The sequence below is a fragment of the Pleurodeles waltl genome, chromosome 3_1 (genome assembly GCF_031143425.1).
Source record: "Pleurodeles waltl isolate 20211129_DDA chromosome 3_1, aPleWal1.hap1.20221129, whole genome shotgun sequence".
In the NCBI taxonomy this organism is placed as follows: domain Eukaryota; kingdom Metazoa; phylum Chordata; class Amphibia; order Caudata; family Salamandridae; genus Pleurodeles; species Pleurodeles waltl.
The window spans coordinates 1,784,637,006-1,784,655,415 of NC_090440.1; the positions used below are offsets into that span (position 1 = coordinate 1,784,637,006).

At 47.0% G+C, this 18,410-nt stretch overlaps 1 protein-coding gene across 2 annotated transcripts in view; it reads left to right on the plus strand.

Moving 5' to 3' along the window:
• Positions 1-18,410, plus strand: part of SF3B1 (splicing factor 3b subunit 1) — a 457,301-nt gene that overhangs the window by 102,634 nt on the left and 336,257 nt on the right. For both annotated transcript variants that reach the window (XM_069225830.1, XM_069225831.1), the window contains one exon: positions 7,387-7,657. In XM_069225830.1, the coding sequence (XP_069081931.1) occupies positions 7,387-7,657 (271 nt within the window). The remainder of the gene's footprint in view (positions 1-7,386; positions 7,658-18,410) is intronic.

The window sequence follows — 18,410 nt, forward strand, 5'->3', positions numbered from 1 at the left end:
TTGGTCCACTGGAACCTCCCACAGCCTCAGGAAATATGTACATCCTAGTAGTAGTGGATCATGCTACTAGGTATCCTGAAGCTATTCCCCTTAGGTCGACTACTGCCCCTGCAGTAGCCAAGGCCCTCATTGGTATCTTTACCAGAGTGGGTTTCCCTAAGGAGGTGGTGTCTGACAGAGGTACCAACTTCATGTCAGCATACCTAAAACACATGTGGAATGAGTGTGGAGTGACTTACAAATTCACTACACCATACCATCCACAAACTAATGGCTTAGTTGAGAGATTCAACAAGACATTAAAAGGCATGATCATGGGGCTCCCAGAAAAACTCAAAAGGAGATGGGATGTCCTCTTGCCATGTCTGCTTTTTGCTTACAGAGAGGTGCCACAGAAGGGAGTAGGATTCTCACCCTTTGAACTTCTGTTTGGTCACCCTGTAAGGGGACCACTTGCTCTTGTTAAAGAAGGCTGGGAGAGACCTCTACATGAGCCTAAACAAGACATAGTGGACTATGTACTTGGCCTTCGCTCTAGAATGGCAGAGTACATGGAAAAGGCAACCAAAAACCTTGAGGCCAGCCAACAGCTCCAGAAGTTTTGGTATGACCAAAAGGCTGCACTGGTTGAGTTTCAACCAGGGCAGAAAGTCTGGATTCTGGAGCCTGTGGCTCCCAGGGCACTCCAGGACAAATGGAGTGGCCCTTACCCAGTGCTAGAAAGGAAGAGTCAGGTCACCTACCTGGTGGACCTGGGCACAAGCAGGAGCCCCAAGAGGGTGATCCATGTGAACCGCCTTAAGCTCTTCCATGACAGGGCTGATGTGAATCTGTTGATGGTAACAGATGAGGATCAGGAGGCAGAGAGTGAACCTCTCCCTGATCTTCTGTCATCAGACCCAAAAGATGGCACAGTAGATGGAGTGATCTACTCAGACACCCTCTCTGGCCAACAGCAAGCTGATTGTAGGAGAGTCCTACAACAGTTTCCTGAACTCTTCTCCTTAACCCCTGGTCAGACACACCTGTGTACCCATGATGTGGACACAGGAGACAGCATGCCTGTCAAAAACAAAATCTTTAGACAGTCTGACCATGTTAAGGAAAGCATCAAGGTGGAAGTCCACAAGATGCTAGAATTGGGAGTAATTGAGCGCTCTGACAGCCCCTGGGCTAGCCCAGTGGTCTTAGTCCCCAAACCTCACACCAAAGATGGAAAGAAAGAGATGAGGTTTTGTGTGGATTACAGAGGGCTCAATTCTGTCACCAAGACAGATGCTCATCCAATTCCTAGAGCTGATGAGCTCATAGATAAATTAGGTGCTGCCAAATTCTTAAGTACCTTTGACTTGACAGCAGGGTACTGGCAAATAAAAATGGCACCTGGAGCAAAAGAGAAAACCGCATTCTCCACACCTGATGGGCATTACTAGTTTACTGTTATGCCCTTTGGTTTAAAGAATGCCCCTGCCACCTTCCAAAGGTTGGTGAATCAAGTCCTTGCTGGCTTGGAGTCCTTTAGCACAGCTTACCTTGATGATATTGCTGTCTTTAGCTCCACCTGGCAGGATCACCTGGTCCACCTGAAGAAGTTTTTGAAGGCTCTGCAATCTGCAGGCCTCTCTATCAAGGCATCCAAATGCCAGATAGGGCAGGGAACTGTGGTTTACTTGGGACACCTTGTAGGTGGAGGCCAAGTTCAGCCACTCCAACCCAAGATCCAGACTATTCTGGACTGGGTAGCTCCAAAAACCCAGACTCAAGTCAGGGCATTCCTTGGCTTGACTGGGTATTACAGGAGGTTTGTGAAGGGATATGGATCCATTGTGACAGCCCTCACTGAACTCACCTCCAAGAAAATGCCCAAGAAAGTGAACTGGACTGTGGAATGCCAACAGGCCTTTGACACCCTGAAACAAGCAATGTGCTCAGCACCAGTTCTAAAAGCTCCAGATTATTCTAAGCAGTTCATTGTGCAGACAGATGCCTCTGAACATGGGATAGGGGCAGTTTTGTCCCAGACAAATGATGATGGCCTTGACCAGCCTGTTGCTTTCATTAGCAGGAGGTTACTCCGCAGGGAGCAGCGTTGGAGTGCCATTGAGAGGGAGGCCTTTGCTGTGGTTTGGTCCCTGAAGAAGCTGAGACCATACCTCTTTGGGACTCACTTCCTAGTTCAAACTGACCACAGACCTCTCAAATGGTTGATGCAAATGAAAGGTGAAAATCCTAAACTGTTGAGGTGGTCCATCTCCCTACAGGGAATGGACTTTATAGTGGAACACCGACCTGGGACTGCCCATGCCAATGCAGATGGCCTTTCCAGGTTCTTCCACTTAGAAAATGAAGACTCTCTTGGGAAAGGTTAGTCTCATCCTCTTTCGTTTGGGGGGGGGGGGGTTGTGTAAGGAAATGCCTCCTTGGCATGGTTGCCCCCTGACTTTTTGCCTTTGCTGATGCTATGTTTACAATTGAAAGTGTGCTGAGGCCTGCTAACCAGGCCCCAGCACCAGTGTTCTTTCCCTAACCTGTACTTTTGTATCCACAATTGGCAGACCCTGGCATCCAGATAAGTCCCTTGTAACTGGTACTTCTAGTACCAAGGGCCCTGATGCCAAGGAAGGGTTCTAAGGGCTGCAGCATGTCTTATGCCACCCTGGAGACCTCTCACTCAGCACAGACACACTGCTTGCCAGCTTGTGTGTGCTAGTGAGAACAAAACGAGTACGTCGACATGGCACTCCCCTCAGGGTGCCATGCCAGCCTCTCACTGCCTATGCAAGTATAGGTCAGTCACCCCTCTAGCAGGCCTTACAGCCCTAAGGCAGGGTGCACTATACCATAGGTGAGGGTACCAGTGCATGAGCATGGTACCCCTACAGTGTCTAAACAAAACCTTAGACATTGTAAGTGCAGGGTAGCCATAAGAGTATATGGTCTGGGAGTTTGTCAAACACGAACTCCACAGCACCATAATTGCTACACTGAAAACTGGGAAGTTTGGTATCAAACTTCTCAGCACAATAAATGCACACTGATGCCAGTGTACATTTTATTGCAAAATACACCCCAGAGTGCACCTTAGAGGTGCCCCCTGAAACTTAACCGACTATCTGTGTAGGCTGACTGGTTCCAGCAGCCTGCCACACTAGCGACATGTTGCTGGCCCCATGGGGAGAGTGCCTTTGTCACTCTGAGGCCAGTAACAAAGCCTGCACTGGGTGGAGATGCTAACACCTCCCCCAGGCAGGAGCTGTAACACCTGGCGGTGAGCCTCAAAGGCTCACCCCTTTGTCACAGCCCAGCAGGGCACTCCAGCTTAGTGGAGTTGCCCGCCCCCTCCGGCCACGGCCCCCACTTTTGGCGGCAAGGCTGGAGGGAACAAAGAAAGCAACAAGGAGGAGTCACTGGCCAGTCAGGACAGCCCCTAAGGTGTCCTGAGCTGAGGTGACTCTAACTTTTAGAACTCCTCCATCTTGCAGATGGAGGATTCCCCCAATAGGGTTAGGATTGTGTCCCCCTCCCCTTGGGAGGAGGCACAAAGAGGGTGTACCCACCCTCAGGGCTAGTAGCCATTGGCTACTAACCCCCCAGACCTAAACACGCCCTTAAATTTAGTATTTAAGGGCTACCCTGAACCCTAGAAAATTAGATTCCTGCAAACTACAAGAAGAAGGACTGCCTAGCTGATAACCCCTGCAGAGGAAGACCAGAAGACAACAACTGCCTTGGCTCCAGAAACTCACCGGCCTGTCTCCTGCCTTCCAAAGAACTCTGCTCCAGCGACGCCTTCCAAGGGACCAGCGACCTCTGAATCCTCTGAGGACTGCCCTGCTTCGAAAAAGACAAGAAACTCCCGAGGACAGCGGCCCTGCTCCAAAAAGACTGCAACTTTGTTTCAAGAAGCAGCTTTAAAGAACCCTGCAACTCCCCGCAAGAAGCGTGAGACTTGCAACACTGCACCCGGCGACCCCGACTCGGCGGGTGGAGAACCAACACCTCAGGGAGGACCCCCGGACTACTCTACGACTGTGAGTACCAAAACCTGTCCCCCCTGAGCCCCCACGGCGCCGCCTGCAGAGGGAATCCCGATGCTTCCCCTGACCGCGACTCTCTGAAACCTAAGTCCCGACGCCTGGAAAAGACCCTGCACCCGCAGCCCCCAGGACCTGAAGGACCGGACTTTCACTGGACAAGTGACCCCCAGGAGTCCCTCTCCCTTGCCCAAGTGGAGGTTTCCCCGAGGAAGCCCCCCCTTGCCTGCCTGCAGCGCTGAAGAGATCCCTTGATCTCTCATAGACTAACATTGAAAGCCCGACGCTTGTTTCTACACTGTACCCGGCCGCCCCCGCGCTGCTGAAGGTGAAATTTCTGTGAGGGCTTGTGTCCCCCCCCGGTGCCCTACAAAACCCCCCTGGTCTGCCCTCCGAAGACGCGGGTACTTACCTGCAAGCAGACCGGAACCGGGGCACCCCCTTCTCTCCATTCTAGCCTATGCGTTTTGGGCACCACTTTGAACTCTGCACCTGACCGGCCCTGAGCTGCTGGTGTGGTGACTTTGGGGTTGCTCTGAACCCCCAACGGTGGGCTACCTTGGACCAAGAACTGAACCCTGTAAGTGTCTTACTTACCTGGTAAAACTAACAAAAACTTACCTCCCCCAGGAACTGTGAAAATTGCACTAAGTGTCCACTTTTAAAGTAGCTATTTGTCAATAACTTGAAAAGTATACATGCAATTGAAATGATTCAAAGTTCCTAATGTACTTACCTGCAATACCTTTCAAACAAGATATTACATGTTAAATTTGAACCTGTGGTTCTTAAAATAAACTAAGAAAAGATATTTTTCTATAACAAAACCTATTGGCTGGATTTGTCTCTGAGTGTGTGTACCTCATTTATTGTCTATGTGTATGTACAACAAATGCTTAACACTACTCCTTGGATAAGCCTACTGCTCGACCACACTACCACAAAATAGAGCATTAGTATTATCTCTTTTTACCACTATTTTACCTCTAAGGGGAACCCTTGGACTCTGTGCATGCTATTCCTTACTTTGAAATAGCACATACAGAGCCAACTTCCTACACATAATAATCAAATTCAACCCTTACACGCATCTGCCAAAGACATCGTAGGATACTTGTTACATTTGCAAAAGTTAAAGCTAGCTTTTTCATCCATTAAAATACATCTTACTGCAATTTCAGCTTACCTGCAAATTACGCACTCAACTTCACTATTTAGGATTCCAGTCATAAAAGCATTTATGGAAGGCCTAAAGAGAATTATACCACCAAGAACACCACCAGTTCCTTCATGGAACCTCAACATTGTCTTAACACGACTCATGGGTCCACCTTTTGAGCCCATGCACTCTTGTGAAATGCAATACTTAACATGGAAAGTTGCATTTTTAATTGCAATCACATCTCTACGAAGAGTGAGTGAGATTCAAGCGTTTACCATACAAGAACCATTTATTCAAATACACAAGCATAAAGTAGTTCTACGGACAAATCCTTAATTTTTACCAAAAGTTATATCACCATTCCACTTGAATCAAACAGTGGAATTACCAGTGTTCTTCCCAAAGCCAGGTTCCGTAGCTGAGAGAGCACTACATACATTAGACATCAAAAGAGCGTTAATGTACTACATTGACAGAACAAAACTAATTCGGAAAACAAAACAATTATTTGTTGCTTTCCAAAAACCTCATACAGGAAATCCAATTTCTAAACAAGGCATTTCTAGATGGATAGTTAAGTGTATTCAAAGCTGCTATCTTAAAGCAAAAAAGAGAACTGCCTATTACACCAAAGGCACACTCAACTAGAAAGAAAGGTGCTACCATGGCCTTTCTAGGTAATATTCCAATGACCAAAATATGTAAGGCAGCTACATGGTCTACGCCTCATACATTTACCAAACACTACTGTGTAGATGTGTTAACGGCACAACAAGCCACAGTAGGTCAAGCAGTACTACGAACATTGTTTCAAACAACTTCAACTCCTACAGGCTGAACCACCGCTTTTGGGGAGATAACTGCTTACTAGTCTATGCACAGCATGTGTATCTGCAGCTACACATGCCATCGAACGGAAAATGTCACTTACCCAGTGTACATCTGTTCGTGGCATTAGTCGCTGCAGATTCACATGCGCCCACCCGGGAGCCTGTAGCCGTTGAGAAGTTGATCTTCAACATTTGTAAATTTGTAAATATATTACTTTAAACTACATTATGTACATAAGTATTCACTCCATTGCATGGGCACTATTACTAGTATACACAACTCCTACCTCACCCTCTGCGGGGAAAAACAATCTAAGATGGAGTCGACGCCCATGCGCAATGGAGTCGAAATGGGAGGAGTCCCTCGATCTCGTGACTCGAAAAGACTTCTTCGAAGAAAAACAACTTGTAACACTCCGAGCCCAACACCAGATGGCGGGATGTGCACAGCATGTGAATCTGCAGCGACTAATGCCACGAACAGATGTACACTGGGTAAGTGACATTTTCCATTTTCAGCCAACCATACCTGTACTACTGTCCAGCATGGCTTAAATTAATTACCAAAACCAATAGTTTTGTGGTCTCAGAAGAAAGACCATTTGGCTTTCGGCTTTGACAGTGCTTATGTGTTTCCCAATGCTTCACAGCATTGCCAAACCTTTCTTTTTTTTTTTTTTTTTTCTTTTTTAACATTAAAACCCGTAGGCAAAGTCACTGGTTGGTTAATACCATTGAAAGGCAAGACCTATTGGTGTTGACAATGATTAAGGGTTGCAGGTATGCAATATTTGTATGCAGTTGTTCCTTTCTTGTGTTTGTACCTTTCCTTTGGAGCTCCCTACTGTGAAAGAACTAGTTCCAACCATGTCTAGTATAAGAAACCTCTCACAGTTTGGCCCTTGTGCACCCAGTGTTTAATCTTCTTTCCCTATGTCCTATTTGCATTTGCATTTTACAAAAAAAAATAATCTTAATTGCACTCTAATATGCTCATTAACAGAGTAATAACAAGGAGGACTCGAGGAGGTGCTGGCTAAGCCCCTTTACAGCTTTTGTTTTTAACTAGAACTCCTTTTGAGCAGGGGTTCTATGAACAGATTATGACGTAGGAGTGAGTTGAGCAGTCCCTTGTTCCTGCCACATGGTCTGTGTGTTCTTCCTGCCTCCATCTTCTCCAGATTCGTGGTAGATTGGGGGCAAAGGGTATTTCGATGTGGATGGCTGGTGAGGGGAAGAGGCATGATGTTCCAGAGGCAGGCCTGACAAACCTCTTTAAGAAATATTCCAGATTGTATTCAGTCTCACTTTACTCATTTAAATTTTTTTTACCTTTGTAATTTTTGCTTTTTCTCTTTAGGCTGCTGGGTTGGCCACCATGATTTCGACTATGCGACCTGATATCGACAACATGGATGAATATGTCCGTAATACAACAGCCCGAGCTTTTGCCGTAGTTGCTTCTGCTTTGGGCATCCCATCTCTCTTGCCTTTCTTGAAAGCAGTTTGTAAGAGCAAAAAGTCTTGGCAGGCCAGGCACACTGGTATCAAAATCGTACAGCAAATTGCAATTCTAATGGGCTGTGCTATCTTACCTCATCTTAGAAGTTTAGTTGAAATTATTGAGCACGGTAAGTAATGTGGTAATTTTTATTTATGTAAATTGTCACTCTTTAGTACGTTTGTAGAAATAATTAATACTTGTGGGAGACCCTTAAGCATACAAAACTGTAGGATTCAGAGAGTTTGCTTTATTCTGGTTCAGTTCTTCAATATGGGCTGTTCGTTCATAGTTGAAAACTTTCAGTGGTCCTGACCTTTCTCTGCATCCTGGAGCACTTGAGCGAGTAGATTTCATTTCTCCAAAAATGAAACTTTATATGCTTATATGCAGGCAACATTGACCGAATTTAAATCAGTTTAATAAAGAAGCCAATTGTAATCAGAAAAACACCTAATATGCTGGAAACATGGCTAGCTGTACTCTAGCTCTAATTTTTTCTGGATCCACATGCTGTGTATTCTGCCATCTGAGATAGATAGATAGAGAGATATATATATATATATATATATATATATATATATATATATATATATATATATATATTTTAAATTTAATTTTTCCTCTCTCGGTGTCAGCCGGTAGGTGGGTATCTCCCTCCTGTGATGCCAGGTGTATGCCTCCAAAACCCCAGAGTGTGTTAACCATTTGCAACTTTTTTTCCGCACTACTGGGTTTGAAATCTCTGGGTCTTGAGACACAGAGGTTTTGGACAAGTATACTGATAAAGAGGGGGAAAAAAGCACGGAAACAGACAGATGACTCCAAAGAGACGGAATTTGTCAAAAGAAAACCCACACAATGTAGGTTTTTTTTTTTCTCTTGAGCTTCGACCACGTAGTCTGGGACTGTATAGCTGGGTGATAAACTTTACAAAGTCCCCATTTGGCCTCCTGAGAGATTGAAAACACCCCTTTTATATTCTGCAGAAGTGCTTTGCAAATCATAAGTAAGCATAGACAGACAAGCGTGGAATATGCTGTTTGTGCCACCTGAAGGACCCTTAGGCAGAAGGATAGATGGTGTGTGCTAAATTCCTCCCTAGAACATTTAAGGTAAGGGAGAAACCAAGGTGAGTGCATCAGGCCAGGGCACAGTTCATAAGGGCCTAGGATTCTCCAGTGACCACAGAATTTGTGAACATTAAGAGGAGGCTCAGGCAGATCATAGGTTGGACATCGAAGGATAGTTTTTCTGAGCCATACTTAGAAGATATGCTAAAAGCACACACAGGTAGAAGTGCTGCTAAAATGTACTCACAAGACCTCAGAGAGGTAGAGCAAAAAATGTCAGACTTGAAGAACTCCAAACCATGCTTGATTCTGAAGCACAAGGCAGTCAATGGGAAAACAAGAATTAAGTATTCTTTCAGGTCAAAGACTAAAGACACAGGTGAGGGCTGACTTTCACACATCGACTTAGAAAGAGGGTTAGAGAAGGAAAAAAGAGGAGAAAATATACCAGTTGACTCTGAAAATTGTCCATGAGACCAACACAAAACAGAGGGCGTTCAATGTAAAAAAAAAAATGCTAGCTGCAAGTTGAAATAATGGTGTTGCTATGACAAAAGAAAATAATCCATAAAGGCTTTTCAGATTCCAACAAAGCCAGCTGGGTGAGACAAACTGAGCCAGGGAGTCAGCCAGTGCTACAGCGACCTCTCACAGTACCAGCCACAGGAAGAGTTTCATGAAGGGAGATGAACACCCCATATCAGGGGCTCTAAAAAAAAATTAAAAAAAAAGCATCTATGACAGGAGGTGTCTCCAACTGGTCGATTAGGAGCTACTTGTAGCTTACTGGCACTTTCAGAGTAGCTTGCAGCTTTGAGATAATTTTTTAGGTCAAGCCTAGACAACGCTTGCATGGTCGATCACAGACCTGTGGTAGATGGTTTGTGAGGTTGAGTTTCCCCCAGTCATTGTGATTTGTGTATGCCAGTGTCCTTTAAAAATCCTTGCTTGCTACTGGGTAGTCTTACTCTTTGTCCCACTTTTATTTTTTTGTCTCCTCTCAGGAGATCGGATCAACTAAATACACTGCTCACCATTTTAAGATGTGTTCAGGGGTTCTTTTGATCTTTCATCTGGAGCACACGAGAGGAGTGCTTATCTTTCTGAGCTCTGCTTTAAACAGGGCTGTAAATCTGATCTGGCCACATTTGCTGTGCATTCAAAGACTGAGATTGTGTTGCTTGTAATTCCCTTCCTCCTCCCAGCACCTAGATGTTTTTCAGCCTAACTCAGTGTTCGTTTAAATGCTCACTTTTTTTAAAATCGCATGCTTATTCCAAAGGTAAAAACGTGCATTTCGGTTTAAAAAAATAGTTATAAGCCACACTTCATTGTTGTTAGCCCACTTAGCCAATAACTCACTGATAATCTCTATGCAAGAATGTGGTTTGTGTTTTATATTTTCAAACTAAGCTGTGTGCTCGCCTAATTTATTGGTTGTCAAGAATTCTAGGTACACATTTCTCAAACACAAAGTTGGAGAAAAACAAATCTTGATAATACCTCAGGACAATAAACTCTGGGCGCATGTAGGCGCAGGACGAACACAGGCTTCTAAGTCTAGCGCTATTTAGTACCTGTTTGGCAGGCTCTGCTTTTGAGGTTTTGCCATTGAGAGTCGGTCCCACTGTACTTGCGCTGTTTTTTCCCAGCCCTGTGTCCCAAGTGTGACTTACTGACTCATTATGGGCGCCCTGGCACATTGTAATGTAACTTATTGTGTAATCATGAGTTCATCCCGGGAAGTGGCTGGGGCTCGCTCCCACCTTGGCAAACAGCACCCTGAGTGCACACCCGTGGAACCGGAAGCGCATTGCCAGTTTGAAGCAAACATCACTCCCTCAAACTTAAGACTGCAGCAAATGGCGACTGTACATGTCCAAGGCCACAAACATCTGTCAGACTAGCTGGGTACATATGGGATTAAATGCAGTGTGCACTAAAAGTGCATGATTCCACTCACTTCTGTAAATTGCCAGCTTGGAGCGTTTGTTCTTCTTACCCTTATGTTATGTCTGGTAAAGATTACATTGTTGGTACCTATATACTGTGCATTCAGCCACTGCCATAGCAGCGCATTTTATCATTCGCAGTTTAAGACGCACAACTTGAAACACATATTTGTAGCATACAACAGACAAAGTTTCGCCCAGCCTAGCATTCAAGGAAATAATACATTTAAATCTGGCCTAATATTATGGTGTCTCCATACGGGTGAGAACACTGCATTTAAAATGCATGTTCGATCACGTGGGTTGTCTAGCTATTTGTGACGGACATACATATTAAAGTTTGTCTTACTTAATTTGCTGTCGCTTGCCGATCACCGAGAGCACGAAACAAACATGTATATATTTAATTTAGAGAAAAATGTATACGTTATAGATGTGTGTGTGTGTGTGTATGTATGTATGTATGTATGTATGTATGTATATATATATATATATATATATATATATATATATATATACATACACACACACACTCACTGATGTTTCTTACAATGAGTGTGCTGGAGAAGGCACTATTATTGATTGCATTATATAGGTATACATATGTATATGCTTATTCACATACATATAGTTCTGATGGATACAACTACCTGTGGATTCCTCACCTCATGAATACTCCCATGGCGCCAGCATTCTACGGAAATCTTCTTACTAGTCTCTGCACGTCGACGAGGACGTCACTGTCTCGCACGCGACGCCGTCTGACGTCATACAGGCAATAAGAGGTCCTCGACGACGTGCGGACGTCAGTTCCCTTTTTTCCGTGCATTCGAAACGGTTATCTTCGAGGGAGCAACTGTTACTCTTGCGGTTACAGTGTATATCTTGCTGCGTACTCTTTCTCCGTGGAAATAATGTCGCAGAGAAAGTCTGGATTTAAGCCTTGTCGTGAGTGTGGAGGCAAGATGTCGGTGACGGATCCTCATTCCGATTGCCTTTGGTGTTTGAGCTCCGACCACGACGTCTCGACTTGTGATTCATGTCAGCACATGAATCCGAAGGCCCTTAAAGAACGTGAGGCGAAGCTGTTTATGGCCAAGTCAAAGGAGAAGCATCACAAGAAGTCTTCTCCAAAACATCGGCGTCATCGAGACTCCCGGCGCCGTAGAGAATCTCGGCGTCATTCAAGGGAGGCTCGTTCCAGGTCTCCGGATCGGCGCCGAAAGACATGGGAGGTCAGCCCCACGGTGACGCCGCATCCTTCGACGCCGTTGCCCTCTCCGGCGTCACCAACTTCGCCTGGACAGGCGTCGGTGATTGAGGTATTGGAGCCTCAAGTGTTTTCTCCGGCGCAGACGCCGAGGCCGGAGTCGGGGTCGCCTCCGAGACAGGCACCCCAGTATCCGGCTTTTCCCACCCCTGGAGCCGATAGTTCCGCATTCTTGAATGCGATGTATGCCATCTTCCAACAGATGGCTCCAGGGGGTGCTCCGGCTGGGCCTTTGGCCTTTTCTTTGGGTGATCCTGCGCCTCTTCGGCCGGCACCCTTTATGCCCTTTCTCCCGTTTGGGAACGTGGGCTCGGCGCCAGTGTCGGCGCCGGTGGCCGCTCCGGTGGCTTCTGAAGGATTGGCCCCGGGGATTTCCATCCCGTCGACGTCGGGATTTCGGCCTGTGACTCCGGTGGGTCCATCTGCTTCAGCTGCTCTTTCGTCGGCGCCGAAGTTACATGTGGCGCCGGACGCGGCGTCGGTGGCTTCTGAAGATCGGCGCCGATCTTCGACTTCGGCGGAGGCATTGTCGACTCCGCGTATTGAACAACGCCTTCATTCGAGGAGACGTGCTCTCCGGGTACTAGAAGAGCAGGAGTACCAACGAGCCCTAGAGGAAGGAGAGCTAGAGGACTCGGGTGATGGGCTGCGTGGACTGGAGTCGGCCAGTGGGCTGGACACTTCCCCTGAGTGGGACCTTTCGTCCCCGGGGGAATATACTGAGGAAGCTGCTTCCTTTCATACAGTGGTACGGAAGGCAGCTAGTTTTTTGGACCTGCCTTTGCCGGTGGTGGAGGCAAAACAAAACCTTTTGACGGAGGTGTTGCATCCGGCCTCAGCCGCGGCGGAGCCTCTGTTACCTTTTAATGACGCTCTGCTGGATCCGGTTTTAGAGGTGTGGAAGAGGCCGGCATCTTCCCCAGCAGTTCACAGAGCCGTGGCCAGGAGGTATCGGACGGCTCCAACTGATCCTGGTTTCCTATCTAGGCACCCTACGCCGGAGAGCTTGGTAGTGCAGGCCTCCTGTTCGTCCAAGTCAGCGCCTGGTTCTTTCCCGACGGTGCCTGGGGACAGAGACTCAAAAAAGCTAGAGGCGCAGTCCAAGAAGATTTTTTCGTCCTGCAGTCTGGCGTTAAAGGCCACTAATGCGACCTGTATCCTGGGGAGGTATATTCATGCTCTGATGGATGACATCTCCTCTTCGTTTACAGAGCTTCCCCAGGGTCTTTTGGATCTTGTCTCTGATGCCCAGGCTGCTGCGACCCAAATTATCCAGACGGGACTGGATACCACCGACTCGGTAGCCAGAGCAATGGGCACAACTGTGGTGGAAAGGAGACAGGCCTGGCTCCGTAACTCGGGCTTTTCGGCAGATGTACAGTCCACATTGTTGGATCTCCCGTTTGATGGGGACAAACTGTTTGGGGCTAAGGCTGATTCGGCCTTGGAACGTTTTAAGGAGAGCAGGGCCACGGCTAAGTCGTTGGGACTCCAAGCTCCTTCTTCCACGGCCTCTTCCAGATTCTTCAGGAGGTTTCGTGGATTTGGGCGTGGCTCTTCCTCCTCTTCCTTTCGGGGAAGATATCAGCAACCTGCCTCTTCCCACCCCTATAGATCTTTTAGGGGGAGGGGTAGGGTCCGCACCAGGGGAGCCTCTCAGCAGCACTCTGCCTCTTCCTCATCCTCTGGCGGGGTGCAGCAGGGGAAGCAGCCTTAGGCTTCCACCATTTCCCACTCACTCCTCTCCTGTAGGGGGAAGATTACAGCATTTTCTCACCAAATGGGAGACTGTTACGTCGGACACTTGGGTTCTCAGTGTTGTGGGAAAAGGCTACACCCTTCCCTTTCGGGAGTTTCCGCCCCTCATCCCGCCCCGCCCTTCGTATTGTTCACAAGAACACCTCCTGTTGCTAGAACAGGAGGTAGAAGTCCTCCTTTTAAAGGGCGCGGTGGAGTTGGTCCCGGAGCAGGAAAGGGGTCAAGGAGTTTACTCAAGGTATTTCCTGATTCCCAAGAAGGATGGTCGTTTGAGACCAATTCTGGACCTGAGGATCTTGAATTGGTTCCTCAAGCAGGAAAAGTTCAAGATGCTGACCCTAGCACAGGTGCTTTTGGCGTTGAACATGGAAGACTGGATGGTGTCTGTCGACTTGCAGGATGCTTACTTTCATATCCCGATACTCAAGTCACACAGGAAGTATCTCCGGTTTGTGGTGGGATCGCAACACTACCAGTTTGCGGTCCTTCCGTTTGGTCTTACTTCAGCACCTCGAGTCTTCACGAAGGTGATGTCGGTGGTTGCGGCAGAGCTCAGAAGGAAGGGGATAGCAGTATTCCCTTACTTGGACGATTGGTTGATCAAAGCCAAGTCCCCGGAGCTTGTGTTGCGTCATCTGCAGTCAACAACCCAGTTGTTGTTCGACCTGGGCTTTTCGGTGAACGAGCCCAAATCTCACCTGGAGCCCTCTCAGCGCCTCCTGTTCATAGGGGCAGTACTGGATACAACATTGGGTCTGGCCTTTCCTCCGCCTCAGCGGATTCAAGATATTCAGGATTTGGTTCCAATGTTTCGAAATGGAGCGGTAGTTCCAGTCCTCAAGGTCCTTCGTCTGCTCGGTCTTTTTGCCTCCTGCATTCTGTTGGTCATGCATGCTCGCTGGCACATGAGGGCTCTTCAGTGGTGCCTCCGAAGGCAGTGGTCTCAACACAGAGGGGATCTAGAGGGTACTGTCAAGATCTCCAGAGATGCTGCTGTGGATTTGAAGTGGTGGATTGCAGGCAACAATCTTTCACAAGGAAAGCCGTTCCAGCAGTCGCCACCAGTGGCCACAGTCATAACGGATGCTTCCACTCTAGGGTGGGGAGCTCATCTGGGGGATCTGGAGATCAAAGGTCTTTGGTCTCCAGAGGAACAGATTTTTCACATCAATCTGTTAGAGTTACGGGCTGTACGTCTGGCTCTCAAGGCCTTCCTCCCTTCCCTTCGTGGTCAGTCGGTACAGGTCCTAACGGACAATACTACCACGATGTGGTACATAAACAAGCAGGGAGGAGTGGGGTCGTACCTTCTCTGCAGAGAAGCTCTTCGACTATGGTCCTGGGCAAAGGACCATCGGATTTGCTTGATAGCAAACCATCTGGCCGGAGTCTTGAACGTGCGTGCGGACAGTCTCAGTCGCCACTTCTCGGCAGACCACGAGTGGCGTCTCCATCCAGATCAAGTCCGTTTAATCTTCCACAAGTGGGGGTTTCCTCGGGTAGATCTGTTCGCCACTCGAGAGAACGCGCATTGTCCGTTGTTCTGCAGCCTTCAGTATCCGATGCAGGAAGCGTTGGGGGACGCGTTTCAAATGACCTGGTGCGGCCAGTTGCTTTACGCGTTTCCTCCCATACCCTTGATTCCTCGAGTATTGAGGAAGATTCGCCAAGACCGGGCTCTAGTAATCTTAATAGCTCCGGATTGGCCAAGGAGGGTGTGGTACTCCGACCTTCTCCAACTCTCAACGTGCCCGCCGCTCCGTCTCCCTTTCAGGGCAGACCTCCTCTCACAGTCGCAGGGGCAGGTTCTACACCCCAACCTCCAGAGTCTGCACCTACATGCCTGGAGATTGAACGGGGCAACCTGAGTTCCTTCTCTCTCCCGCCTGAGGTAGTGGATGTTATATTAGCGGCCAGGCGACACTCCACTAAATCTATCTACGCTAATAGGTGGTCTAAATTTGTTGCGTGGTGTGGAGAGAGGCAGATTGATCCTTTACATGCTCATCTATCGGACGTTTTGTCTTTTGCTCTATCTCTGGCGCAGAAAGGCTGTGCAGTGGCTACCATTAAAGGTTATTTATCGGCCTTGTCAGCCTTCATATGTCTTCCAGACCAACCATCTTTATTTAAATCCCCTATTGTTATCAGATTCTTGAAAGGTCTTCTAAATCAATATCCTCCAAAGCCATTCGTTATGCCGCAATGGGATTTGTCCTTAGTCCTGACTTTCCTTATGGGGTCCCCTTTTGAACCTATGCATTCTTGCCCCTTGAGGTATTTGGTTTTAAAAACAGTCTTCCTGATAGCTATAACATCAGCAAGGAGAGTGAGTGAGTTGCAGGCCTTATCAGTAAAACCCCCTTATACAACTTTTTATGGGGATAAGGTGGTGTTGAGGACCAAGGCTGCTTTCCTCCCGAAGGTTGTTTCACCCTTCCATTTGGCTCAGGCAATTACTTTGTCCACGTTCTATCCTCCGCCTCATCCTTCCAAAGAGGAAGAAAGACTGCACCGTCTGGACCCAAAGAGAGCGTTGAGCTTCTTTATCGATAGAACAAAGGATTTCAGGCTGGAGGATCAGCTGTTTATTGGATACGTGGGCAAGAGGAGAGGAAAGGCAGTCCACAAGAGAACACTATCCAGGTGGGTTGTTCTTTGCATTAAAATATGTTACTCTTTGGCAAAGAAGGATCCTCCTGAGGGCATTAGAGCTCATTCCACCAGAGCTAAGTCGGCCACTTCGGCCTTAGCCAGAGGTGTTCCTGTGGTCGACATCTGCAAGGCCGCAACTTGGTCGTCCCTTCACACTTTTGCAAAACATTACTGTTTAGATTCTGAGGTTAGAAGGGACGGCCATTTTGCACGGTCAGTGCTGCAGGATTTCTTGGTTTGACCATTTAGGCACCCACCGCCGGGCGTGGTACTGCTTTGGGACTCTATTCATGAGGTGAGGAATCCACAGGTAGTTGTATCCATCAGAAGAACGAGTTACTTACCTTCGGTAACGACTTTTCTGGTGGATACATTAGCTACCTGTGGATTCCTCACGGTCCCACCCGCCTCCCCGTTGCCTTTATGGTCTTGCCAAGTAATCCTTGAGTGTGCTCCTCTTGGTCTTTGAGGGTGCAATAGATGTATATATATAATATATTTATATATATGTAGGTATATGTCTATATATCTTTATGTATATACTTGGTGTGTGTATATATTTTAAAAGAGAGAGTTTTATATATATATATATATATATATATGTACATAAAAAGATTTACAGTTATTCATACAATGTGGTGTATTTTTACATTATAATGGATGTTGCTTTGTTCTTTCATTGCATTGCCTGGTTGTTCTCATGCACGTAAAAAATGATTGGTACTGACGTCCGCACGTCGTCGAGGACCTCTTATTGCCTGTATGACGTCAGACGGCGTCGCGTGCGAGACAGTGACGTCCTCGTCGACGTGCAGAGACTAGTAAGAAGATTTCCGTAGAATGCTGGCGCCATGGGAGTATTCATGAGGTGAGGAATCCACAGGTAGCTAATGTATCCACCAGAAAAGTCGTTACCGAAGGTAAGTAACTCGTTCAATAGGCACATAAAATACATCTGTACGCATGCATTTGTATAAAATGTATAGACAGGTATTTTGTAAGCATATGCATTTAAAAACGTCCTCACAAGTGTGCGAGTGCCTATGTGTGTGTGCATGCAACATTAATATCACTACACTGTACCTGACAACCTGTGTGTGTGTATGTATTTATAAATAATTATAGTTAAGGCAGAAATTGATTCTTAGTATAATTAATAAATAACGAGATAATAACTACAAAATTAATAACTTTTAAGACACTTGGTCCTTCATGCTACACCTTCTATCAAATACACCTTTAAAGACAATTGGCACACGAGCACAACGAAGCGATGTTATACATGTTGTTGGTGTGTCACTGACTGCCATGAAATGAAATGTTCAGTGTGGAGACAGTTCTACACTAGATGCAACATGACGCAGACCCACCTTCTTGCGCTAAACTATGTGCGTAAATCTCCTTTTCACATGACCTTTAAAACAGGCACATTTGAATAGTGTAAGGAAATGCCTCCTTGGCATGGTTACCCCCTGACTTTTTGCCTTTGCTTATGCTATGTTTTGAATTGAAAGTGTGCTGAGGCCTGCTAACCAGGCCCAAGCACAAGTGTTCTTTCCCTAATCTGTACTTTTGTCTTCACAATTGGCACACCCTGGCATCCAGGTAAGTCCCTTGTAACTGGTACCCCTGGTACCAAGGGCCCTGATGCCAGGGAAGGTCTCTAAGGGCTGCAACATATCTTATGCCACCCTGGGGACCCCTCACTCAGCACAGACACACTGCTTGCCAGCTTGTGTGTGCTGGTGAGGACAAAACAAGTAAGTCGACATGGCACTCCCCTCAGGGTGCCAAGCCAACCTCACACTGCCTATGCAATATAGATAAGTCACCCCTCTAGCAGGCCTTACAGCCCTAAGGCAGGGTGCACTATACCATAGGTGAGGGCACCAGTGCATGAGCAAAACCTTAGACATTGTAAGTGCAGGGTAGCCATATGAGTATATGGTCTGGGAGTCTGTCAAACACGAACTCCACAGGACCATAATGGCTACACTGAAAACTGGGAAGTTTGGTATGAAACTTCTCAGCACAATAAATGCACACTGATGCCAGTGTACATTTTATTGTAAAATACACCCCAGAGGGCATCTTAGAGGTGCCCCCTGAAACCTTAACCAACTACCCGTGTAGGCTGACTGGTTTTAGCAGCCTGCCACACTCGAGACATGTTGC